At 47.3% G+C, this 26671-nt stretch overlaps 1 protein-coding gene and 1 pseudogene across 4 annotated transcripts; one reads left to right on the forward strand and one right to left on the reverse strand.

Annotated features, from left to right (window-relative positions):
* The first annotated feature begins 16197 nt into the window (after window positions 1-16197).
* On the forward strand, window positions 16198-22924 carry TMEM14C (transmembrane protein 14C). 3 transcript variants are annotated; one of them, XM_079778381.1, is made up of 6 exons: window positions 16198-16309; window positions 17308-17376; window positions 17700-17776; window positions 18969-19070; window positions 21424-21511; window positions 22433-22924. In XM_079778381.1, exons 2-6 carry the CDS (start codon window positions 17354-17356, stop codon window positions 22482-22484), a joined length of 342 nt encoding a protein of 113 aa, XP_079634507.1. In that variant the 5' UTR covers window positions 16198-16309; window positions 17308-17353; the 3' UTR covers window positions 22485-22924. The 3 variants fall into 3 exon arrangements, with proteins under 3 accessions (XP_079634507.1, XP_079634508.1, XP_079634509.1); XM_079778382.1 differs by having other exon boundaries at window positions 16251-16309; window positions 17294-17376; XM_079778383.1 differs by lacking the exon at window positions 16198-16309 and adding an exon at window positions 16363-16562.
* A 1425-nt stretch (window positions 22925-24349) lies between these two features.
* Window positions 24350-26006, reverse strand: LOC307102470 (D-3-phosphoglycerate dehydrogenase-like; annotated as a pseudogene). Its single transcript has one exon. The product of its transcript is annotated as a D-3-phosphoglycerate dehydrogenase-like (transcript).
* Between the last annotated feature and the right edge of the window lie 665 nt (window positions 26007-26671).

Genomic DNA, 26671 nt, shown 5'->3' on the forward strand with positions numbered 1-26671 from the left:
GAGGCGACAGCACCCTCCCCGAGGGCGATGCGGAGACAGGGGAAACTGGCAGCCGAGGTGGCAGCTTTGGGGTGTGCTGGAGGGAAGCCTGAGCACAAGGAACGATGTGGGGGGAAGGGGCAGGAGGCCCCATGCTCCGCTCGGCCCCTGGGAAGGCAGGGTCTCCGGCAGCTGCTGGCTGGGGGCCGTCTGTTTGGAGGCTCTGACTGTAAAACCCAGACCTTAGTTTGAGCTCCACACGAGGGACGTGGAATGTTCATGACCAGCCTCCCACCCTGAGGTCCAGGAGGCGGGCCATTCCCCGCTGGCTGCCCTATCCCTCCATGCCCCGCCCCCCAAGCTCTCTTCAGTGATGACAGGTGCTTATTGGAAACAAGCAAATGGTTTTCTTTTTGGTAAAACAACAAAACAGAATGTGCAGTATTATGGAAAGCAAACATTGAAAACTAGGAAAATGAAGCCCCCTTGTGGACACACAGATCAGCTGTGCCCGGAACCCGGTCACAGGTGACACAAAAGGGCTCAGGGGCCAATGCAAAGGGCTTGCCCAGGTGGTCCGACTCCAATCCCAGACTCCAGTTTCCAGGACAGAGAGGATCCCGCACCACAGAACAGAACGGCGGAGACCAGCCCCAAGTCCCGCGGCCTAAGGCAATGCCTGTGGTGCTTCTGGAGAAAGAAACGCTCCTGAGACGCTGGGACAGGGCGATCAGCATCCAGATCACTGCCTCCAACTCCACCGGGGTCTGTGGTGCTCCCAGATCTGCCCCTCCCTACCCCTCCCCCGTCCCCTCCCAGGTGAACCTCAGATGGCCCTTCCCACCCTCCACCCTCCTCAGCTCCAATGGCAGGTAGGGAGGGTGGGGGGTCATGCGGGGAATCTGAGGGCCTCGAGGAAGTGCCGCTTGAAGAGCCAGAGACAGTGTCTGTCCACCTGCCCCCCTGGATGAACCCATTAACACAGAGGCCTCATGAGTGCGTGTTTAGAACCGGTCTCCCTCCCTGCGATTCTGTCACTGCAAAACTTGGCTGTTTGGGGCAAGTCGACCTCTGGAGTGTTAATTCTCCTTTAAAATAAGAACAAGAGCCTGGCGGGTGTGGCTAAGTGGTTGAAAGTAGACCTATGACTCAGGAGGTCAAGGTTTGACTCACTGTCAGGGCACATACCCAGGTTGTGGTCTTGATCCCCAGTGTGGGGCATGCAGGAGGCAGCCGATCCATGATTCTCTCTTATCATTGATGTTTCTCTCTCTCTCCCTCTCCCTTCCTTTCTGAAATCAATGGAAGATATCCTATATCAGTGATCGGCAAACTCATTAGTCAACAGAGCCAAATATCAACAGTACAACAATTGAAATTTCTTTTGAGAGCCGAAAACCGTCTTCTGCGCATGGGCCACGAAGTTTCAATCACACTGTACGTGTGTGCCCACATGTGGTATTTTGTGGAAGAGCCACACTCAAGGGGCCAAAGAGCCACATGTGGCTCGCGAGCCGCAGTTTGCCGACCACTGTCCTATATAATAAAAGCCTAATATGCATATTGTCCCCTCAACCAGGAGTTCGACTTCTCGCTATGACGTGTGCTGACCACCAGGGGCAGGCACTCAATGCAGGAGTTGCCCCCTTGTGGTCAGTGTGCTCCCACAGGGGAGCACTGCTCAACTGACTGATGGGCACCAGACAGAGCAGCTGCTGGTGGTACAAGCCTCTCCCGCGGACACTCCCCCTGCACACACCTCCCCATCCGGACTGGGAGCAGGACCTGCATCAGACTGACTGGGCATGAGCCCATGGCTGCTTCTCGGTCATGGACGCGCCAGTATCACCCTAGGACGGGTGCGCAGAGATTGCAGCGAGCCTACCGAGTGGTGAGTGGTGGCAGCAGCAGGCACAGTGGGGTTGGATGAGCGGGAGCGTCGCGGCACCCAGGCTTGGGCTCCTCCCGGCCACCTGCCGCTTTGCATACTACTATATCCCTCTGGGGATGTTGGATTGCCTGTTTCGGCCCGATCCCTGCAGCCCACCAATCGCAGAGCATTGTCTTCTTTCCAAAGTGATTTGGCCTTGCAGTTGATGTTGATGGTTGACCTGGATCAACCCATGACTTTGTGCATTTGGGATTCTCAAAATAAATCCACTTTTCATCGCCAGTCACAATTCGATGCAAAAAAGACTTTCTTTCGTGCCGTTGAAGCAACGTTTCACTGATGACTTTTTGGTTTTCCATTTGTCTTTTGTTCAGTTGATGTGGCACCCATTTTCCTTCCTTTAAAATCTTTCCCATTGCTTGTAAACAATCGGAAATTGTTTGCTGAGCAACGTTTCATCTTTCTGCAAGTTGTTTTTGAGTTTGACACGCATCTTCATCCAATAATGCTTGTAATTGTTGGTCTTCAAACTTTTTCGGTTGCCCTGGACGTTCTTCGTCTTTCACATAGAAATCATCACTTTTAAAGCGTTTAAACCAGCGTTCACAAGAATCTTGAGATGGAGCATGTTCACCATAAGCTTCCCAAAGTATTCAGCAGCGCTTTTCTTCAAAATAAAGTAATGAATTAAAAACTTCCCGCAGATGCTTTTTTGGCACGAAATTTGACATTTTTCAGTGTAAAAATATATACGATGTTAACTCCTTCAGAAAATTTGACATATGGAGTTTTGAAGCCGGTTGTCAATACAACAAAATAGCATACATATCAAATCACATATATATCAACATATGTGTAACTCCATCTATTGAAAAGAATCTGCATTGTTAACCGGTACACCCGGTACATATTCCTGTATAGGTTTGGGAGAGCTTTGCTGCTGGGAAGGGTCTCCTCTGAAGGGTCTCCCCTGACACTGGTGGAGAGGGGACTTGTTATCAGCCAGTGGGGATGAGAGAATGAGCTCCCTACCTGGTCTTTTCTGACATCACCCAGCAGGAGTGTTGGACACATTACAGCCTCTTGAGAGAAAGCCGAGGCTCCCTCTAGGCCTTTGTTGGCATGGAATGGAGGGGGGCTGGTGCATTTTTTTTTTTTTTTGTATTGTTGGCATTTTCAGGCTGCCAGTTTCTTTAGCTGAGACAATTTAGGGAATTCACTCCCATGTTGTTCCTCTGGTTCTGAGGTCATTAGTCGATTTGCTTTCTCTCGGCCTTTCTGAATCTTACATGTGATCTATATTTGATATCCATCATCTGGGTGTCCTCACAAAAAATAGGGGAAATTATGTCTACTCCATCTTCCCAGAAATGGACATTCCCCGAAGAGAGTTTTTAGATTGAAAATGGATACAAATAATTTCCATTATGCCATTCTCTCTGGAATAATGATGTGGGATTAGCTTAGCATAAAGAAGTTACTTGATGAAGCTTCCATATATTTAATTCCAGTGTCTAGGTAGAAAGTGCACATTATTAGGACTGCGTATAATGCTAACATTCCCATCAGCTGTTAGACATTATTGGTGCGCATGCTTCGTTTTCGCCAAAGGCTGTGTTTCCCCGGGTGGAATTACAACACTAAAGCTGTCTTGTGGGACCGGAAGCTGGCTCAGTGGTTGGAGCAAAGCTGTCTCACCAAAGAGGGCTGAACTGCAACACGGGGCCAGGGCCACCTCGCCCCAGGGCTGCCTCCACCTCTTTCCTGGTGCACAGATATGAGATGCACCTTCTATCTGACTCGTTTATTTAGGAGATCCTTTGGTTCCAGGTTTCCAGAATCTTGGTGCTCGCAGCCATCATCATATCCATCCTGGCAAAGAGGGGGGGGTCTAGCTAGAAAGGAGGTGCCAGTGATAAAAGTATGTGGGATTGCTCTGAAAATAGAAAGGAGTCCAAGGCTCAGTGGAGGATGTTAAAGCCTAAAGAGTAAGTCTTCTTTCCAGCACTGATTTTGAACACTGGAGAAAGGAAAGATGGGGAAACAGTAAGTAGGGGAGGGAGGAGAGAAATGATCCTCCCCTTTTTTAAAATCCTCACCAAGTCTACCCAAGGACATGTTTTTATTGATTTTAGGGAGAGAGAGAAAGGCAGGGGAGAGAGAGAAATATCGACGTGAAAGAGAAACATCAATCAGTTGCCTCAGGTATGTGCCCCAACCGAGGGTTAAACCCGAAACCTAAGTATGTGCCCTGACCAGGAATCGAACCTGTAACCTTTTGGTGTGCAGGAAGATGCTCCAACCAACTGAACCACTGTTTTCCACAGTGGCTACACCATTTTACCTTCCCATCAGCAAAGCACAGGATTTCAATTTCTCGACACCCTCACTAACACTTATTTTCTTCTTCTTATATCCATCCTAGTAGGTGTGTAGTATATCATTGTGCTTTTGATTTGTGTTTTTCTAATGACTGATGTCACGTATCTTCATATATAGCACATTTATGTGCTTATTGGCCATTTCATCTTTGGAGAAATGTCTATTTAAGTCCTTTGTCCATGTTGTAGCTGGGTTGTTTGCCTTTTGTTGCCGAGTTGTAAGAGTTCTTTATATATTCTGGATATTAAAATCTTATCAGATATCCTTTGCAAAAATTTCCCCCTATCATATGTTTTTTAAAAATGTATATTTTGATTAATGTCAGAGAGGAAGGAGACAGAGAGAGAGATAGAAACATCAATGATGAGAGAGAATCATTGATTGGCTGCCTCCTGCACACCCCTACTGGGGATCAAGCCCGAAACCCGGGCATGTGCCACTGACTGGAATGGAACCTGGGACCCTTTAGTCCGCAGGCTGATGCTCTATCCAAACCAGTTAGGGCTCCTATCATATGCTTTTAGTGCAACTCATTTATAAACTACTAGAGGCCTGGTGCACAAAATTCGTGCATGGGGGGGGGGTGTCCCTCAGCCCAGCCTGCACCCTCTCCAATCTGGGACCCCTTGAGGGATGTCCGACCGCCCGTTTAGGCCCGATCCTATTGGGATCCTATTGGGATCGGGCCTAAACGGGCGGTCGGACATCCCTCTCACAATCCAGGACTGCTGGCTCCCAACCGCTCGCCTGCCTCTGCCTGATTGCCCCTAACCGTTTCTGCCTGCCAGCCTGATCACCCCCTAACCACTCTACTGCCAGCCTGATCAACGCCAACTGCTCCTCGGCCCACCTGATTGCCCCTAACTGCCCTCCCCTGCAGGCCTGCCCCCCCAACGGCCCTCCCCTACAGGCCTGGTCCCCCACAACTGCACTCCTCTGCTGGCCTGGTCTCCCCCAACTGCCTTCTTCTGCTGGCCCAGTCACCCCTAACTGCACTCCCTGCTGGACTGATCGCCCACAACTGCCCTCCTCTGCAGACCTGGTCTACCCCAACTGCCCTCCTGCTGGCCTGATCGCCCACAACTGCCCTCCTCTGCAGACCTGGTATCCCCCAACTGCCCTCCTCTGCCAGCCTGGTCACCCCCAACTGCCCTCCCATGCTGGCCTGGTCACCCCTGTCTTCCTCTGCAGGCCTGGTCCCCCCAACTGCCCTCCCTGCAGGCCTAGTCCCTCCCAACTGCCCTCCCCTGCTGGCCTGGTCCCCCCAACTGCCCTCCCCTGCAGGCCTGGTCCCCCCAACTGCCCTCCCTTGCTGGCCTGGTCACCCCAAACTGCCCACAACTGCCCTGCCCTGCCAGCCATCTTGAGGTGGCCATCTTGTGTCCACATGGGGGCAGCCATCTTTGACCACATGGGGGCAGCCATCTTGTGTCTTGGAGTGATGGTCAATTTGCATATTACTCTTTTATTAGATAGGATTGGGTTCTTTTTGACACTTCTTTCCCATGATAGCACCATTGCCATTGCCTTTCCCTCTCATGCCTTCAACTGTGTGGCTCATGGTTGGTCTAACGCCATGGTCGGCAAACTGCGGCTCGCGAGCCACATGCGACTCTTTGGCCCCTTGAGTGTGGCTCTTCCACAAAATACCACGGCCTGGGCAAGTCTATTTTGAAGAAGTGGCGTTAGAAAAAGTTTAAGTTTAAAAAATTTGGCTCTCAAAAGAAATTTTAATCATTGTACTGTTGATATTTGGCTCTGCTGACTAATGAGTTTGCCGACCACTGGTCTAAGGAAACCTGTTCTTCCTTTCAGTAGCAGCATGAGGGGCAGGACTAGGGTATCCTCCTGGGTGGAAGGTGACGTCAACACCTCACCTTCTATCTCAAGCCACTAGAATGTGCAAAGCTGTCACTAAATGTATTTGTTTTTTTTTTCACTTGAATGCCTTTACTAGGAACTGTTTTCTCCAGAATAAGTGTTTGATGGTCTAATGAAGAGGCTCGGATGGCACCATCTAACTTGGACTATGGCAAAGGCAGCAGGGTTTTTTTTGTGGCATTGAAAAAAAATACAGTTGGAGTGGACATTTGCTTTTGAAAATATTTGACTCTATTAAAGAAGATTACAGCATTTGTAAACCAGAGGAAAGCTTTTAGGATGAAAGTATAAATACGTAGTTAGTAAGCAGAGTTTGTTAAACGTAGACAGAATTCATAAGATGGGTTAAGTAGTTAATAAACAGAACATGTATTAAAGAAGGATAGAAAGGAATAGAAGGCCTAAGATACCCAGTTTCCTATGACATATGAACACTAAATATCCCCAATACATGAACAACATGATTATGCAATAAAACACGGCTCTTTCGCAGGCCAACAGGCAAAGTCAGCTACTGACCAGGCTTACTTGTGCCTGCCTCTCTTCCCTGGAGCAAGTGTTTGTCATGGCTTGGGTGGTGGTGGGGTTCCCTCTGTGGCTCTGCTTGCTCAAACCTCTGGTCTTCAGAACCATCAGGAGGAAGGCTAATGTTGAGGAGAGGAGTGGGGGGACATGAACACTGTGTGATGCATGGTTCTTGCACCTGGCTTGGAGCCTCTCCTATGGTATTTATCCCATCTCTTTCCCCTTGCTTCTCCCATTGTTTTAAATTTAATTAATCATGTGATTAGAGCATTTAAATTATGGTCTGTGAACTTTTCTGCTTTGTAACCTCTGGCAGATCTTGCCTGGTAATGTACGTGAAGGTCATTGCATTTCCCACATGCTAACAGTTAACACTGAAATATGCAATTCATTTTGGGAGAAGCAGGAGGATTTGTTTCCTGTTTCCTCCTAGGAATGTATAGTTTGCATATAGTCTTAACCATCTTAGGTATTGAATTATCTACTTTGATAATTCAATATGTATAAACAGATTCTCATCACAAATTCACTTATCAATATTTAGAATACCCTATATGCCAGTCATATCTTCCCCTCCATTTGTTTATTCGATAGCCATCTATTGAGGCTCACCATGTGCCAGGTACTATCCTGAACTGCATCCAGCATGGCCAGGGGTGAACCTGAGGAGGGGAGGTGAAGGATTAAAGACAACAGAATACAGTTGGAGCCAGGTGGATCACTATGCCTGGATGAGGAAACAGTGACACAGCCTATAAGCCGAAACTTTATTTTATAATCAGATCATACAAAGCAAAACAAGGGCAAGATGTTTACAATGGCCGAAACCGGTTTGGCTCAGTGGATAGAGCGTCGGTCTGCGGGCTGAAGGGTCCCAGGTTCCATTCCGGTCAAGGGCATGTACCTTGGTTGCGGGCACATCCCCGGTGGGGGGTGTGCAGGAGGCAGCTGGTCGATGTATCTCTCACATCGATGTTTCTAGCTCTCTATCCCTCTCCCTTTCTCTCTGTGAAAAATCAATAAAATATATTTTTTAAAAAAAGATGTTTACAATGTTCTTGTGAATTTCAAATCTGCTTCTTTCCTGTTGTTGCCATTCTCTGAACTCTATCAAGTTTTGTTTAGGCAGCACTTGCTGTACCCCCCGCCCCCACCCCTACCCCTCACAGCTCACATCCCTTAGCTACCTAGGACTGCAGGGTCGGACTATAAGGTCAAGCCTACAACCATAGCCTTTTGGTTATAATTGTGCTGGGAGAGCTTTGCCCTCCAAGCTGGGACTTGTATGTGGCTTTGCCACAAGTCAGTCCGAGGCTTGAACCTGTCCAAACGCTATAGCCACTCTTCACACTATCCCAGATTCTGGGAGCTAAAAGGAAAAAATACGATCCCTGCCCAAAGGACAAAAGCTTTGTAAATAACTTTTTTTGCATGCATTAATGGCCTGGGGTGGTCTGGGCAGCTTGAGGACTTTAGGAAAAGATGAGATTGAGTTTTTGAACAAGGACAAAAAGGCATTTCTGCCAGAGGGAACAGAGCACTGTCTTGGTATTTCAATTAAGAAAGACTCTTCACTGCAAAATACAAAAACTAACTCTGGCTACCAGAGAGGGTGGATTTATGACAAGAACACAGATATCTGACAGGAGCCGGGGCAGGAAGAGAACCAGAACTCAAAAGGGAAGGGTGTAGCCATGGCAACCTCTTCCTCTTATCTCCGACTCTTGCATGTTATCTTCATTCTCCCCTCTGCAGACCAGCCTCTCACCACCCCACATCTACTCATCCATTTAGCTACTCACCCATTATGTGCTAGGCACTGTTCTAGTGCTGCATAAAAACCCTCATTCTCAGGAATTTACTTTCTAGAGTGGGGAGGTGACATTTAGTAAATTATATAGCATATCAGGAGGTAAGTGGCATGGAGAAAAGTGAGCTGTGGAGGGAAATGCAGATGAGTTGCAGTTTTAAATAAGATGATCCAGGAAGGCATGGTTGAAGTGCTATAAAGACTTAAAGGCCATGAGGGATTAGGCCAGGGGTGATCTGGGGAGAGGGCTTCTGGCAGATGAAGCAGCACAGGCGGGTGCTTGAGTGCTCGCAGGTGGGAGCAAAGAGGCTGCAGCGGCATGAGCAAAGGGGACAGGAATAGGGGCTGAAGGCAAGGAGCTAGGTGTGCAGGGCTTTGGGAGCCCCACGGGAGGGTTCTGAGCTGAGGAATGACACAATCGGACTTGTAACAGGGCTATTCTGGTCACCGTATTGAGAAGAGACTAAAGGAGTTAGGGCAGCTCTACCATGTTAGACAACCTCCTTTTCCCTTAATTTCCTCAAAGTGTAAAAGCAGGAGGTAATAGTCTTGGTTGACAGGGTGGGTATGAGGAGTAAATGAGTTCGTCTATGTAAAGCACTTCATTCAGTGTCTGGCATATGATAAGCACACTGTATGTTTTTGCTAATATTATTATTATGGCTCTAACATGTGAAGTCCTAGAAACATGTGGCATATAGGACAGTTAGAAAAAATAGGATTTTTTCCCCATAATTTCACTTATTAATTTCTTGGAGAAAGGTTCATTGAATGGATGATATCATTTTTTAAACAAAATTATTCCTAAAAACCTAAAATTGTAAATGGAACTCATTTCCTCACACAATCTTGGTCACATCCCATTGACACATTTGTGGTTCAGGGTTCCAGTAATTCAGTGGGCTTCTAATTAAAAGCTTACATCACACTAAAAGGTTTTTGCACAATGAAGGAAACCATCTACAAAACAAAAATACAACCTACTGAATGGGAGAAGATACTCATAAATGATATCTATCTACATATATAAAAGCCTAAGTGACCGAACAACTGGTCGACCGGTCACTATGATGTGCACTGACCACCAAGGGACAGACACTCAACGCACAGGATCGGTCTCCCTCCTTTCTGATCGGGCCTGCAGGGATCGGGCCAAAACCGGCTACCTGACATCCCCTGAGGGGTCCCAGATTGCAAGAGGGCACAGGCCAGGCTGAGGGACCCCCACCAGTGCACAAATCCATGCACCGGGCCTCTAGTCTTCAATAAGTGGTTAACATCCAAACTATATAAGGAACTCATATAACTCAACACCCCTCCTCCCAAAAAAAACCCAAACCCCAATCTCATTAAAAAATGGGGCCCTAAAAAAAAAGGGGGGGGCCCTAGCTGGTTTGGCTCAGTGGATAGAATGTCGGCCTGCAGACTGAAGGGTTCCAGGTTTGATTCTGGTCAAAGGCACATACCTGAGTTGCAGGCTCAATCTCCAGCCTTAGTCAGGGCACATGGGGAGGCAACCAATCAATGTGTCTCTCTCTGTCTCTCCCTCTCCCTTCCACTCTCTCTAAAAAATCAATGGAAAAATATCCTCGGGTGAGGATTAACAACAAAAATAAAGTTAAAAATAAATAAATAAAAATAAAATAATTTTTAAAAAATGGGCAGAGGAACTGAATAGACATTTATTCAAAGAGAACATACAGATGGCCAACAGACATATGAAAAGGTGCTTAACATCACTAATCATCAGGGAAATGCAAATCAAAACACAATGAGAGAGCAATTGAGATTTTGCTCACGGGCATTTGTCCTCATTTTGGCTCAAATAAACTCTTATAAAAATGAAAAACAAAACAACAAAAAAAAACCCATGAGATACCATCTCACACCTGTCAGAATGGCTATCATTAAAAAAAAAAATCAAGTGCTGGCCCTAGCCGGTTTTTCCTCAGTGGATCGAGCTTCGGCCTGCAGACTGGAGGGTCCCAGGTTTGATTCTGCTCAAGGGCACAAGTTGTGGGCTCGATCCCCAGGAGGGGGCGTGCAGGAGGCAGCCAATCAATGATTCTCTCTCATCATTGATGCTTCTATTTTTCTCTCCCTCTCCTTTCCTCTCTGAAATCAATAAAAATATATTTTTAAAAAATATCAAGTGCTGGCAAGGATGTGGACAAAAGGGAACCCCTGTGCACTATGGTGGATTGTAAATTGGTACTTGGAAAATAGTATGGAGATTCTTTGAAAAATTAAAAATGAAACTGCCGAAAAAACCAAGATGGCGGCATAAGGTAAACACCTAATTGTTGCCTACCACAACAATTGTGAAACTACAACTGGAAAACAGAGCGCACACCGTCCAGAACCACCAGAAAGCTGGCAGAGTGGAAAACCTACAACTAGAGAAAAAAAAGAGAGGGGGACGCTGAGCCTCAGGAGCTGTGGAGGTGCGGAGATCCATGAGTGCGGAAAGGGTGGGCGGCTGAATACACGGCAGGCTTGCTCGCAGCGCGCGGAGAGGGAGGGCAGCAGACGCTGCGTGGCTAGCTTTCTCGTTTGGGAGAAAAACAAAACCTCCCGACTGCACTGAAATCCAGCTGCGGTCGGGGAGAAACTGGTCTGTTTGGCAGCGGACGAGGCTCGAAAGCTGCCTTCCCTCAGAGGTGTGCAGCCATTGATTAGGGCAGGAAGAAACCAGCCCTCTTAGGGCGGCGCGGACGGAAACCAAGTTTGTCTGCGCCATTCTGAGACTCCGCCCCATCCAAGCTGAGCACAGCCCTCCCAGTGACTGGATTTCTCGTTCGGGAGAAAAACAAAACCTCCGGTCTGCACTGAAATCCAGCCCCAGCTGGGGAGAAACTGGTTTGTTAGGCAGCGGGAGAGACTCGAAAGCTGCCTTCTCTCAGAGGTGCGCAGCCATTAATTCGGGCACGGAGAAACCGCCCCTCTTAGGGCGGAGCAGACGGGAAACCAAAGCTTGTCTGCGCCACCCTGAGACTCCGCCCCATCCAAGCTGAGCACAGAAGCTCTCCCAGCGGAGACACTGCTGATCCTCACAGCCAACTGGCTTGGAGATCAACTCCGCCAGTGATACCAACAATCCCAACCACTCTGAACTCCAGTTTCTGGGGACACGCGGGGGACCCAGATGCCTACGGGACTCTCGGCCATCAGTCGGAGAGTGAGAGTGACTTTTCTGTCAGTGTGGACGACACCAGATTTCAACCACTCTCATAAGGGACACATTCAAGAGGCAGACTCAGTGAGCACCAAAGCCCTACTGTGTCTCCAGCACAGCAATTCTTCCATTATAGACACAGCAGGCCCTCACAACCAAGTGGACCAGAGGTCAATTCCTCCCAGTGTACCAACAGCAATCAGGGCTTTTAACTACACCAAGACTTTCCACTCAGCCCACAAAGGGGAGTACCAAGAGCGACCACCTAGGGTGATTGGGGAAGTTGAGCTACCGGCCCCTATAGGTCACTGACCACACAAAGCCATTCCATCAACACAGGGAGGCAGCCAAAATGTGCAGACATCGAAGTATGTCACAAGTAGGAGAGATAGATGAAAGCAAACTAATGGATGACACAGTGTTCAGAACCATATTTATAAGGTTACTCAAGAATCTTCTAAAAACTGCTGAGAAACTTGAAGAGACCTTCAAGGACCTAAATGAGAATACCAAAAATATGGAAAAGGACCAGTCAGAAATTATGCATACACTGTCTGAAATAAAGAATATACAGAGTAGACCACCGCACCCGAAGAGTCAAACCAAAGATCTGGAATATGAGGAAGAAAAAAACACCCAACCAGAGAGGCAGAAAGAAAGAAGAATCCAAAAGTGTGAGGATAGCATAAGGAGCCTCTGGGATGGCTTTAAGCGTACCAATATCCGAATTTTTGGGGTGCCAGAAGAAGAGAGAGAGCAAGATACTGAAAACCTATTTGAAGAAATAGTATCAGAAAACTTCCCCTACCTGGTGAAAGAAATAGACTTACAAGTTCAGGAAGCACACAGAACCCCAAAGAAGAGGAATCCAAAGAGGACCACACCAAGACACATCATAATTAAAATGCCAAGGGCAAAAGACAAAGAGAGAATCTTACAAGCAGCAAGAGAAAAACAGCTAGTTACCTACAAGGGTGCACTCATACGACTGTCAGCTGATTTCTCAACAGAAACTATGCAGGCCAGACGGGAATGGCAAGAAATATTCAAAGTGATGAATAGCAAGAACCTACAACCAAGACTACTCTACCCAGAAAAGTTATCATTCAGAATTGAAGGGCAGATAAAGAGCTTCGCAGATAAGAAAAAGCTAAAGGAGTTCATCACCACCAAACCAGTATTATATGAAATGCTGAAATGTATTCTTTAAAAAGAGGAAAAAGAAGAAAAAAGTAAAGATAAAAATTATGAACAACAAATACATATCTATCAACAAGTGATTCTAAAAATCAAGTGAATTAAAAATCTGAGGAACAGAATAAACTGGTGAACATAATAGAATCAGAGGCATAGAATGGGAGTGGATTGATAATTCTCAGGGGGAAAGGGGTGTCTGTGTGGGGGGTATGGGAAGAGACTGGACAAAAATCATACACCTATGGATAAGGACAACGGGGGGGAGGGAACCGGGTGATGGGGAGATATAGGGGGAAAAAAGGAGAAACAATTGTAATAATCTGAACAATAAAGATTTATTTAAAAAAAAGAAGAAGAAATAGTACCAATGCCAAAAAAAATAAAAAATATAAATAAATAAATAAATAAATAAATAAATAAATAAATAAATAAATAAAATAAAAATGAAACTGCCATATGACCCAGCAATAGCACTTCTGGGTATTTATATGAAGAAAACAAAAACACTAATTTAAAAAGATATATACAGCCCTATGTTCATTGCAGTGTTAGATAGAAAGCCAAGATATAGAAGCAACCTAGATGTCCATTGATAGATACAGAGAACAACCTGGTGGCTGCCAAAGAGGAGGGTAGGATGGTTGGAAAAAAATGCTGAGCTTCTTCTAAAATATATTAATGCCATTAGAAACATTACTAAACACAAATCATTGTGTGGAACTAGTAGAAATAGAACAGAAACCAGTTTCATTAATTTATTTATGATTTTTTTTAAAAAAACTGTTATGTGTGAGATATGGAATAAATTATATGGCAAGGTGAGTATAATGTGATTAGTCCAAATTGGACAGAATATGAGAAAGTTGTGGGAAATATCTTACACAATTCTTTTGGCTGCAATTCAGAGACCCTATTTTATATTTTATGATGGTCTACACACACACAGAAAACCTGTGTGGTTTGGTTAAGGAATGACACAATAAGAGGCAGTGTAACACAGACATCCACACCTGAAACCTATATGTTTATGTTGACCAATGCCAACTCAATAAATTTAATTTTTAAAAAGAGGTAGCATAATGTAGAGTTAAGGGTGTATGACAGACCTTATTTCAAACTAGAGGCCCGGTGCACAAAATTCGTGCACTGGGGTGCGGGGGGGAGGGTGTCCCTCAGCCCTGTCTTGGCCTGCAAAGACGCCAGCATCCCTCACCCTGGCCTCTAGCCAGAGGTTCCTCCCCTCCTTCTGCACAGCCTCTGGGAAGATGCTTGTTCTGGGGCTCCTCAGGGCCCCGGCCCACGACGCCCTGCAGCTCAGGTACTTGGCGGTTGGGCTTTCAGGTCTGGCTTCCTCACCTGGCATGGTGAGCATCAGCTGCCATGGGAGCCTTGCCTTAGGAGTCACCCCTTGGACTATACTACTTGCGAGTGTGTGTGGGGGGGTGGCCTTGGTGGCAGTGATTTGATGTCTGTAGCATGCCCACTGACACCCACCACCGCGGCGCCACACTGGTCCTGTCTGGACTGCTGGCAGGGGGCTTCCAGTCTGCGACTGGGGCTGATGGGCTGCGACTTGGGGCTGCAGGTGGAGGACCCCGGCATCCATAGGGCTCTGTCAGCATCAGGAACTGGAAAGATCCATTTTTCTGGTTCCTCCCCTGCTGCGCGGATGCTGAGATCCGGGCCCCACAGGGCCCTTCCCTCCCGCCGAAAGGCAGGCCGGGGTGGGGACGTGGGCGCGTGGCCCTGGAGGCCCCTTCACTCCTGCTGCACAGCGGAGGCGTGGACGCTCCCAGTCTTCTGGCCAGAGACCCCTCCGCTGCCAAGGAGCAGATGCTGGGCTCCCGTTGCCAGGGCGGTGCCTCCAGCGTCTGCTATGGGTGCTGCCATTTTGTCCTGGAGTGATGGCTAATTTACATATTACTCTTTTATTATATAGGAGGATAACAGATCTACCAAGGACTAAGATTGTAGGAAATTTACTTAATTTTCTGTGGTTCAATTTCTTTAAGCCTAAAGGGCAGGGGCTGATCATGGGGGATAACTTAAGTTTTGAAACCTGCACCTGCATAGAGAGAAATGAATCTCTAAGTCCATCCAGCTAGTTAAAACAAGTCCTATCTTTGGTTTGTGACAACATGGATGGACCTAGAGATCCTAAGCTTTTCAAGGAGAGTCTTCCATGAAGTTGATGAGGGTCTGGCAATTGCAGTAGGAACTGCTCAGAGTTCTTAGTCATTATCAGCTGTGGCTGTTTTATGGTAAACAAGCTAGATAGGAGCTGCTGCAAGTGGAAAGTTTTTCTTTAAAATTAGAGTACGTAGGTGTTTCAATTTCCTTTCCATTGAAGATTGTATTTATAAGATTTATTCATGTTGATACTTGTAGGGGATGAAGAAGAGACATCACGGATGACACCCAGATTTTGGTGTACAGCAACTGAGTGAATGGTATGGGAAAGGCAAGGAAGAGAAGCAGATCTGCCATGGGAGTGGAGATACTGACTTGTGGGCAGTGGGACATCGCAGAGGAAGTTGTAAATTACATTTAACTTACCCTCTCTCCCCCTTTAAGGTGCTGCTCAAGTAGCCTCACTCTCCAAAGCAAACAGCGAAGTGAGCCAATTACTTACACCAGGCGTCCTCAAACTAAGGCCCGCGGGCCACATGCGGGTGTTTTTGCCGTTTTGTTTTTTTACTTCAAAATAAGATATGTGCAGTGTGCATAGGAATTTGTTCATAGTTTTTTTTAAAAACTATAGTCCGGCCCTCCAACGGTCTGAGGGACAGTGAACTGGCCCCCTGTTTAAAAAGTTTGAGGACCCCTGATCTAGACGGTGGCCACCAAATTCTCTGCAGGTGAAAAGGAGTCCCTGTGGTAGGCAAACAACAGGATCGGGCTAGAGTGAAGATCCTCCTGGATGGCCCGATCCTCCTGGATGGCCCGCAGCTAGCTTACACCTAGTCGCGTGCCCCTCCATTAATGGGGTCCTTCGGGATCCAGCGGCGACGTCTTCCTCCAGCTTCGGTGGCCTCCACTACCGGCCTGACCCATTCATTCGGCCTCTTGCAAGACCCGACTCAAACTCTGGGTTTTCCGCTTCTAGCCACACAGGTTGCTAGCTGGGACCAGCGCAGGAGGGAGCTTTCCGAGGCCGGGCGGGACTCAGGGTCTGGCGCCACGCCCCTTCTCAAGCACCGTCCGCGGGCCGCCCCGCCCCCCGCGCGCCGCCACGCCCCCCGCGGGCCGCCCCGCCCCCCGCGCGCCGCCCCGCCCCCCGCGCGCCGCCACGCCCCCCGCGCGCCGCCACGCCCCCCGCGCGCCGCCACGCCCCCCGCGCGCCGCCACGCCCCCCGGCCCGGCCAGCTTCCGCAACACCAAGCGCGCGTTGTGACATTTCCGGCGCCGGAGTCCCCGCCCACGGCTTGCTCGTCCTCCACCGGCGCGGAGCTCGGAGAAAGCGGTTCGGGTACTGGGCAATTATTTTATGCACCTGCTGTGACTTTGGGGGGTTATGAAAGGGGCTTTGCTGCCCGTGCTCTGCGTCCCCTGGATCCAGGCGGGGCTTTGGGCTGCGTCGCGGTTGCTTTTCTAGTCGCGCATTTTCTGCTTTCTTCAAAATAGGTTGTGAATCTTGCGGAAGCCTTGAGTTCTCGAGGCACATAGCGTAGTGCTGTTTAGTTCCCTGGAGATTTCATTGCTTCCTCTCCTTAGGAATCTAGGTAACTCAGTGCCGCTTTGAATTAATGACCGGGCGGGCCTCCACGCCCCTCCTTTTGTGCACGCGGAATGGACCAAAGGTGGGGTGGGTGTTGCTTTCGGTCTTGGCCTCACTGGATGTCAGGTGCATTTCTTTAAGAAATTAGGAGCTGCTTTAACAAGGGTGTATGCAATGTAATTATGACTTGAGTTTTCCTGTATTTTATCCTCCCTCTCCACCTAATGAGAACTAGGAGTCAGTAGCAAAAGTAAATAATCGTTTAAAAGTTTTACAAACGTTAAATATTGGAAGAGTTTGGTTCTTGGAGCAAAGAAAAGCAGCACCCTTCCCCCCTAAAAGGGACAACTTAAAGGAGTTGAATTAAGGGCACAGAAGATAATTTGCTTTCCGTTTTAGTAATTCATAACTTGGTTAAGTGTTGAAAGGTTAACTCAGCCTGTGCAGAGCTGGTCAGTGAATTTTGTTCACTTTGCTGTGGGCCTATGTTATTAGAATTGAGGTTATTACAAAAATGATTGGTTCAGCACTTTTACTTATTATTCCAATTAGTGCCCAGAGCAGCCCCAATAAATTTGTGCCATTGTTATCCTCATGGGACAGTGAAGGAAACGGAATTTTAGGGAGGTTGGGTACTTGCCCACTACTTCTTAGCTGCTGAGGGGGGTGGAGCTGGGACTTGGACTCCCTTATCCCTGACTGTCAGAGTTGTGCTAGTAACCACCTCTGATCCAGACCTTCCTCTGCAGGTGCAGGCCGGTGTAGTCTCTTTTCTGGACAGAGCGAAAGAGAACAATGCAGAAGGACTCCGGCCCACTGTAAGTGCACAGTGAGTGGGGGTGGAATAGCCAGGAGCTTCTCAAACCGCGTTTTTATCCCCATCTGGAAAGGGCACTAACAGTAGACTGCTGGGGCGGAACTGGGTGCAGGAGGGTGGACATGCAGGTCACGGTTTGAGTCCCATCTCTGCCACTGACGAGTTGTGTGACTTTAGGTTAGTCATCTAACCTCTGGGCTTGGTTTTCATTTCTACGGAGACAGGATTAGTCTGTAATGAAGACCTTTTTAGTCCCCGTCTATGATTGTGGGTCTTTGTTTTCTTAAAACATGGCTGGCACTGGTTTCTTATTCTTGTTTTCAGAGTGCCTTTACATTGGATTGGCTTTGGCTATGCAGCACTGGTTGCTTCTGGTGGGATCATTGGCTATGCAAAAGCAGGTATGGTTTCTAGTTATTAACCTCTTAGGATCTTCACATTGTTCCTGGTAAAGAGTGAGTCCCCAGGGTCCCCAGAGTGCAGACTTATTTGAATGAAGCTTGCTTTAGGCCCTCTGGCGTGAGTTCAGGCTTATGGTCAGTCCTGTAGCAATTCCTGTGGTGGCTGCTCCTGCACTTGCCTTTGGGTTATCTGGCTGAGCTAAGCCAGGCTTCTTATCGAATCACTTGTTTTTGCCTCTTTGTCTAAAGGTGCTGGGCAGGAGTGGTAGCAGATTGTTATTATCATCAGCTACCATACATCAGCTTTGACCCCCGAGTACCATCTCTGTACTCTTTTCTTTAAGTAGCAGGGAACTTCTAGTCTTCACATACTCAATTTTTGAAGTCTCCTTATTAAATTTGGCAAGGGTGTGTCAGAGAGCCCGCATATTTCTACACACACACACACACACACACACACACACACACACCAGAATTCTTACTCTCCAAATATTTTTTTTAATTTACTAACTCTGTTTCCTTCTCCTTTTGGGATGTCCCCAAGGTCCTGTCCATGGACAGTTCCAGTCCTTGACGGATTAATCAGGCCTGTTTAAGAGCCCTTCTTATTTTCCTTCCCTTTCTTTTCTTTTTAGATCAAAATGTTTTTATTTGAGACAGAAAAATGCAAAATTGCTGAGATACCAAACATATTTTCTCATATGCTACAATACTGCCACTATGTACAGAAGATCTGATGATAAGTGTGCACACATAAAAATACAGTATGCATGGATAGTACATGTGTAAAATGTATGGCATTCAAACATGATATGGAATTGATTTCAGGGGTGCAAACAGCAAATACAAATACATGGACCCCAAATTGCCATTATTTTTGTTTCTTAAATGGGTGCTTTAATAAGAAGTAGGAGCCTTTCTTCTTAGGTGAAAGTACCCTCCCTACTAGAGGAGAGTGGAGTGGTATGGTGTGGTGTGGTGTGTGATATGGTATGATCTGAGCCTTACTCCTCTGGTAATTTTACTTGAACTCTTTAGCAAACTCCCTAAAACATTTTCATGCTTGAGAACTCGGTTGTGAACTGTGTTGGGAGTTCTCTTTGCTATTTTCCTTTGTCAGGAAGGGAAGTCTGGTGGATTCTGTCAATGACTAAGTGTCTGACACTACAATATGACGTTTGCTTTCCTCCAGGTAGTGTCCCATCCCTGGCTGCTGGGCTCCTCTTCGGTGGCTTAGCAGGCCTGGGTGCTTATCAGCTGTCTCAGGATCCAAGGAACATTTGGGTTTTCCTAGGTATGTCAGCTTCACTCTCTCCCCAGTCAGTTATCTGTCCAGCATACTCTACCACCGGCCCTAGTTTGGTGGGATGTGTCAGGTTCCTCACATTAAGACAGTTTCACTGCTTCTGCCCAGTCCAAGGGAGGTTTTTAAATTGGGGGAGGGAGGGAGGGCATGGTTATGCTGGTTTCTGCTTTTATGTACAGAATGTGGAAAGGTTTTCATACCTCATGAATTTAGATTTACCCAGTGAAATTAGTATTAAACTTGTATAAGGCAAGCATATGTCTCTTAATCATTGTGATTGCCCATTAAAGACTGTTTGAGCATCACTAAAGGGTCACATGTCTGGGTTAAGTTCTATCAATATTGCATTTTCCCCATTTTCAAAACATTAGCCCTTGGCCGGTAAGCTAACCATGTAAGACATGGGCCTTGCCTTCAAGGATCCTGTACATAAAAAGTGACTCTGTGGGGCTGTTGATAAGATTACTTCTTATCATGGTGGCTTTTGGTACGTTTTATTGAGCTCCACCCATGTGTCTGACAGTCTGCTAGGAGTGTGGGTTCCTCACTTCTCCACAAACCCATAGTATGAGAGAACATGCAGCTCTAACTCCCTTACAAGTGTGGTGGAGATCAAGCATGTTAACAGAGTGGTTTGTACAACTCTGCCTGGGTTGGGAAGGGAAGACAATGATGGCTGATGAGGGGTGTGCTGGGGAAGGAGGAGGTGCCCGGCTCTCAGCTCTGCCTAGCAGCTCCCTCACTCAAGCTCCAGAATGACTTGCAGACCTATTTTCCCATTTGTGAGCCCACATCACTCTAGCAAGTGACCCTCATTGCCTACTTGAAGAAACAATAGCAGTCATCACACGGGGACTCGGAGCTTCATGCCATTGACCTCCACTCCTTCCCTGGCGCTACTTCTCTCCTCTCCAAGGCCAGTCCCTTCATCCTGGCTTTGGGTTTCTTCTGCCATACCTTCTTGGAACTTTACGCTGTCACTGATGCCATCTCTTACTTGCATTCCACCTTGCAGATGGATTCCTCTTATTGATGTACAAATGTGCTCATCTCACCCATTTTTTAAAAAAAGGACCTGTCGTGAACCTACTTCCTTTTTCAGTTGCTGCCATTCTTCTTCCCCTTCAGAAACTTCTCTAGAAAATGTTGTTATACTTCCTGTCTTCATTTCCACACCTCTCATACCAGTACCTTCTTGATCCACTTCACTCTCCATTTCTGTCCCTTTTGTCCATGGAAATACGTAACTCTCTCTGAGGCTGCCAGTGACCTGTATTTTTCAAAATCCAGTGTATATTAGTCATTTTATTTGGCCTGTTAGCTGCTCTCAATACAGTATACCAATCCAATCAATTTTTCACTCTCCTGGTCTTCCTTTGTATTTTCTCGTTCTCTTTTGTCGACCCCCCTACCCCCGCCCTTTTTTCTTTTTTTTTTTTTTTGCCACTAAGAAAGTACTTAAGGCCTGGGCCTTTTTTAAAATCTTCTTTATACTTTCTTGCTTGACAATGTCATTGAAGCCCAGGCCTTAAATTACCACAATATACAATGACTCACAAATTTATCTCTCCTCCAAGTTTGACTCTTTAAAAAAAAAATTTTTTTTAATTGATTTCAGAGAGAAAGGGAGAGGTAGAGAGAGAAAGAAGCGTCGTTGATGAGAGAGAACATTGATTGGCTGCCCCTTCATGCCCCCTACCGGGGATTGAGCCCACAACCCGGCATGCTTGTGCCCTTGACCAGAATCAAACCTGAAATCCTTGAGTCTGCAGGCCGAAGCTCTTCCAACTGAGCAAAACTGGCTAGGGCCAAGCTTGACTCATATGTACAGTTGTCTGCGTGAAATCTAGATGTCTCCAGGCCTGACTTCACTTGCTCACTCACATTGTGTCTTCTGATGTTCTCCCTCCATCCAGGTGTTGATTGCATTCTTCCCCTCCGTCTTTCTAACTCATCGGCAAGTCTTTCTATTCATCAACACTACTTGCAACACATATCCCAGATTATCTCCTCTATCTCCATGGCCACTCTCCTCATCCCAGTCATCCCTCTCTTTCCCTGCATTCCTGAGGAAGTTTCTTAATTGATATCCCCACATGCTCCAGTTTCCCTGCAGTTTGCTCTCCATGGTCTAGGTTGGCTGGGCCCGGACTGTGAGGGCCTTACCAGTATATCTAGTATTTGTGCTTAGTCTCCCAGGACGTGGGTATTGAAGCTCCCCAACTTGAGGAGGTCTGAGATGAGGTCTGGCCCTTGAAAGAAGGGTGAGACTTTGGCCACTTACTTTAGTTCTCCCAAATACAAGATGTCGTGATCTTTGCCTCTTTTTCTTTCCCATCAGTTACATCTGGAACCTTGGCTGGCATTATGGGAATGAGATTCTACCACTCCGGAAAATTTATGCCTGCAGGCTTAATTGCAGGTGCCAGGTACATTCTGTTCTATTGCTGTTCTTCACCCACATAGATTTTAGTTTAATGCTCATAATACTTTGTACACCCTCAGATTTACTTGTTTCAATATACCTGATGCTGGGCATCAACTAAAATGATTTAATTTATGCACAAATAGGAGGAGCTGGGAAAATAGTAGCTGATTTAATGGCAAAGTGAAAAAGTGAAATATATTCATTCATTATGGAAACAGTTTTGCTTTCACATTTGCTCTCTGGTCCATCCTGGCTCCTCCCTACAGAGGAAGAAGCCTCAGTGCTAAGCCACGACGGCAGCTCATTCAGTGTGGGTTCATATGCCTTAGTTGCATGGATGCCCTTTATTATAAAAAATTTTGCTAAAGGAATTTTTATTGATTCCTATTTTCTAATTAACTGATTATAAAATCCAAACCAGATTTTTTTTTAAATGTAGTCCTAAGCATAATAAAGAGACACTGAAGATAGGGGAATTTTTAAAACTTTGTTTTGGGAAAGGATTACTTACAGCTATGATTTTGGTTGTAGTTACAATGCTGTCAGGCAAAGTGTGTTATAGTCAGTGCAGACCGGGTTTGAGGGCAGTAAAGTGGGAGGCTGCAGATCCACCATTAGCTAGTTCTGTGACCGTGGGGAGGCCTTGGTTTCCCCAGCCTCCCGTTTTCTCGCCTCTGAATTATTGGCAGTGAGATTAGGATCGCCGGCTCTACGTACTGTTTTAAGGCCTCAGCACAAGACTGCCCGGGGCGTGTTTTTTCCTTGGTGCCCCCAGGGATGGAAGTTCCATCTCTTCCTGCTTGGCACCTGCTCACTGTGTGGTGAGAGACCCGCAGAATCCTAATCCTTTTAAAAAAATAGTCAAGTGCCTGTTCTGTTCTTTACCTGACATTTTTGCTTTGCGTTGTTGTTTTTTTAACAGTTTGCTGATGGTCGCCAAACTTGGAATTAGTGTGTTCAGCAGACCCCATTAGTCATAGTCATGTGCCAGCTTGGACTCATGAAGAATTGAAGAACTTGTACTATTTTTAGTCTATCAGGAGAAATAAATGCAGCATTTTCACATATACTGACATTTTACTTAAAAAAAGAAAAGATACTGATCTCTGCAGGAGAAAACATTAGTCATTATTATTACAGCCCTAAAGAGGAGGGTATCCTACAACATAAACACTTATTGTTATAATACCCTTATAAATTTGATTCTTGTATGTTGACATTATTCCTTCTTTTTGTATTTTTACATAAAGTCTCAAGGGGTAAATGTTAGGGGTCAACACTGGGGGCCCTGGAACCCCATACCCTCCTTAGAGAAACTGTGTACCTGTTCTTTTGTTCATCTTAGAGCACAGACCTCACTTTGAAATTATGTTAAATGAAATAGCAATGAAAATAAAATTTACTATAAATAGTATTTTCTTTGGTGTCTTCATTGCCAGGGCTGACTGGAACATAAAGTGAGATGTGAATAGTAGGAAGATAGAGGAAAATGAAAATTTTAAAAATATCTTACTTAGGGGTTATTGTTTTAAAAAATTGAAGGACCAAGGGAAGTTATTATTTGATTATACATTGCTTTGAAGCTGGTTTTAAAAATGAACTGTAGTAAGAATGTCTAAGATTAGGGCTGTGTAAACAAAAGAAAAAAATGAAAATTTGGTTAGCTAGTTTATAAATGTGAAACTAAAAGACTCATCCGGAACTTGAATTACCTAGGTGGGCTGCTTTGGACACACTGACTGTATACTGACACATCTTCAGTTCACTTTTTTTCAGCATTGAGAATTAACTCATTCTGGACTCCTTATTTTAGTTTCCCGCTCTTTAAAGAGGAGGGCATATTTGCTACTTACCTCCAACCTAACTGGTATTGGTTGGATTTAGAGTATAATTTAGTCACCTGTTAATTTTGTGTATTTGCTTAAGCTCCTTGAAAGGCATCCTAGTTTTCTCTTCTTCATTTTATGTGACATGTCTGCCAGGGCCCATTCTTACAGTATCGTGCCCAGGGCTATACACAAGGGGTGTGACAAGAGCACTGTATTTTAGACCATGCATTTCTGTTAATGCAACCAGGATCAAAATAAGGTTTTTGGACAGCCCCGCTTCAGCAATGACTCATTGAACTTTGGTTTACTGAGACCCAGTTCTTTTTCTCGAATACTGCTGTTAATGACTAATCATAGATAGCGAAAGGATTAGTGCCTGATGTCACATACTTGCAAACACTTAAAAAAATTTTTTTGCCATAATTCCTGGCATAGTCAGTGATTATATTTTATCATATAACTAGTGGCCTGGTGCACGAATTTCGTGCACGGAGGGGGGTGTTCCCTCACCCCAGGCTGCACCCTGTCCAATCGGGGACCCCTTCGGGGACATCCCTCTCGCAATCTGGGACTGCTGGCTCCTAACCGCTCACCTGCCTGATCCCCTAACTGCCTCTGCCTGCCTACCTGATCACCCCTAACTGCCCTCCCCTGCTGGCCTGATCTCTCCCCCAACTGCCCTCCCCTGCCGGCCTGATCTCGCCCCCAACTGCCCTCCTCTGCTGGCCAATTTGGTTCTGATTGGTCGGTTTCTATGCCAGTCAGTGTCAAAAGCTCCGCCTCCTAGCAGCCATTGGCTCCTCACAGTTGACCCAGATTTGGTTCTGATTGGTCAGTTTCTATGCCAGTCAGCATCAAAAGCTCTGCCTCCTAGGCAGCCACTGGCTCCTCACAGTTGACCCAGATTTGGTTCTTTTTTTTTTTTTTTTTTTTTTTTTTTAGGAGGGAGGGTGGGCTGTTTATTAAGTGGTTATTACAGGGGTCAGACCACATAAGTGGTGTCAACCCCAGGAATGTGACCTCTCAATGTTGATCACAAAGCCCCCAAGGCTGGTCCTGGTGAGCCCCAAGGTAAGAAATGAAACTGAAAGGCCTCGGTCACATGCTGCTTCCAGGCGTCCAGGCTGGGCAGCAGGGAGGAGATGCCCATGACGTGCCAGGTCTCCCCATCAGACACTGCCGAGGTTAGTAGGACAGCAGCTGCACGCCTGCCTCTGCCATGAGCCCAGTCATGGTAGGCAGCATGGCAGGGTTGGAGGGCTGAGCCCGGAACAGGAGCAGGGGCAGACCCCTGTGGAGAGGCACGTCTGATCTGAAGGCAGCTCCGTTGAGTGCCTGCAGCACAGGTCTGGTGCCCTGGACAAAGCCCACAGCCTGGCAGGGGGCACCTGCCAGGGCCACGCTCAGGAAGCCTTCCCTGCATCCTTGCTCTCTTGGCACATTGGGGTTATAGGTGCTTACATTGAGGCCGGCCTCCTTCACCAGCAGCTTGGCGTTCACTAAGTTCACATCCGCATGATTAGAAGCGTCTTTGAGGAGGCTGACAGTGACTGCGGGGCTCAGGAAGTTCCCTGCATTCTTCAGGGTTAAGCCCTGCGTTACCACCTGGATGGTCCCTTTGGGGACCCTGCCCAGGCTCACATCAGAGTCCCCAGAGCTTCTGCCAGACGGGTCCAAGGTTTGGTGTGTGGAGAGAAGGCGCTGGTAAGGGCCTGGGCATTCACGACCCCCACGAGGGCTCTCCCCTTCACCATGTCCACAAACTGAACAGCGTTCTCCTCCCCGCAGCGGCTCTGGGCCTCCTTGGTGCTGGCGCCCAGGTGGGGGCAGCTGATGACATTCTCATGTCCACCAAGGCATGCTCCTGAGGTGGCTCCTCCGTGAACACGTCCAGCACTGTGCCCGCGCACTGCCCCGACTGCGGGGCCCGGAGCGGGGCACCCTCATCCATGATCCCTCTGCGGGCACAGTTCACCACGCGCACGCCCTTCTTGCACAGGGCAAAGGTGCTGTCGTTCAGCAGGCCTGTGGTGGAGGGCAGGAGGGGGTGTGCACAGTGATGAAGTCACAGAGGGGCCAGATCTCCTCCAGGGGCAGCTGCTGAACGCTGAAGGAGGCCAAGCCCTCTGGTGAGATGATGGGGTTGTACCCTACAGTCTTCATCCCGAAGGACTGCATCTGGACGGCCACCTCTCTCCAGATCCTCCCCAGGGCAAGAATTACCAGGGTCTTTCCATTCAACTCGGTTCCCATGAACTTCTTTCGGTCCCATTTGCCGTCCTTCATCAAAGCCGTCGCCTGGGGAATCTGCCTGGCCAGACACATGATCATCCCACAGGTGAGCTCCGCAGCACTAAGACTGTTCCCATTGGGAGTGTTCATGACCAGGATGCCCTTCCTCATTGTGGCCTCCAGATCCACATTGTCCACGCCGGTGCCAGCCCTACCCACTACCTGGAGCTTCTCTGCTGCGTTGATGATATCCGGGGTCACCTCGGTGGCCAAGTGGAAGATAAGGCCTTCGCAGTCCTGCAGCTCAACTATCAGCTCCTCTTGGCTCAGGTTCTGCTTCTCCACCACCTGCAGCCCTCCATCTTGCAGGATCTTCCAGCAGCAAGGGTCCAGGTTGTCACTGATTAGCACTTTCTGTAGATTTGCGAAGGCCATTGCTAGAGCCGGCCTCGGGATCAACCACTCTCCCTGGACAGAAACACCTCTAAGCCCCCAAATTGGATTCTGATTTGTCAGTTTCTATGCCAGTCAGCATCTCTGGGCCTATCAATGGGGCCTGATCAGAAAGGCAGGGCTGATCTGCAGCCCCGGTGAAGTCCTGAAGAGAAATGGAGGCATGGCTGCTGGCCAGACTGGGGGAGAAAGAGAGAGGCAAGTGCTGGTCAAAAGCTGCCACAGAGGTAACGGGTCAGTCCCTGCTTCTCTCTTCAGGCCTCTCTCTGGCCCTGATTCGCAGCCCCCTCAGCATCTCTGGGCCTATCATCTCTGGGGCACAGCGCCTGCAACTGAAGCAGTCAGTGCTGGGTTGCTGTGGCAACCTAGCACTGACTTCTGGTCTGGTCGAGCTTCGGTCCTAACGGTGTTATACCCTGGCTCTTTATTATAGAGTCTAGGGACCTGGTGCACGAAATTCATGCACATTAAAAGGGGATTAATTAGAGGAAATAATTTAATATTTCTATTTGCCCTTTCTCTGTAATAGAAGTGTCAGAGATGAAAGAAAATTAGTAAAATGTATATGAAAACCTTCCTCCTGTCAGAGTCTGGGGCACACCACGGGACCCAGAGTCAAGTCCCCACCCACCCACATGCACCTCAAA

This window comes from Cnephaeus nilssonii (genome assembly GCF_951640355.1).
Source record: "Cnephaeus nilssonii genome assembly, chromosome: 7".
In the NCBI taxonomy this organism is placed as follows: Eukaryota; Metazoa; Chordata; class Mammalia; order Chiroptera; family Vespertilionidae; genus Cnephaeus; species Cnephaeus nilssonii.

What these genes read in the sequence shown, in the direction of transcription:
- TMEM14C (XM_079778381.1), top strand. Translation starts at nt 17,354, where the DNA reads ATGCAGAAGGACTCCGGCCCACT. An exon ending in CAGAAGGACTCCGGCCCACT is followed by an intron (nt 17,377 to 17,699) that starts GTAAGTGCACAG and finishes TCTTGTTTTCAG; the next exon opens with AGTGCCTTTACATTGGATTG. An exon ending in GGCTTAATTGCAGGTGCCAG is followed by an intron (nt 21,512 to 22,432) that starts GTACATTCTGTT and finishes TTTTTTTAACAG; the next exon opens with TTTGCTGATGGTCGCCAAAC.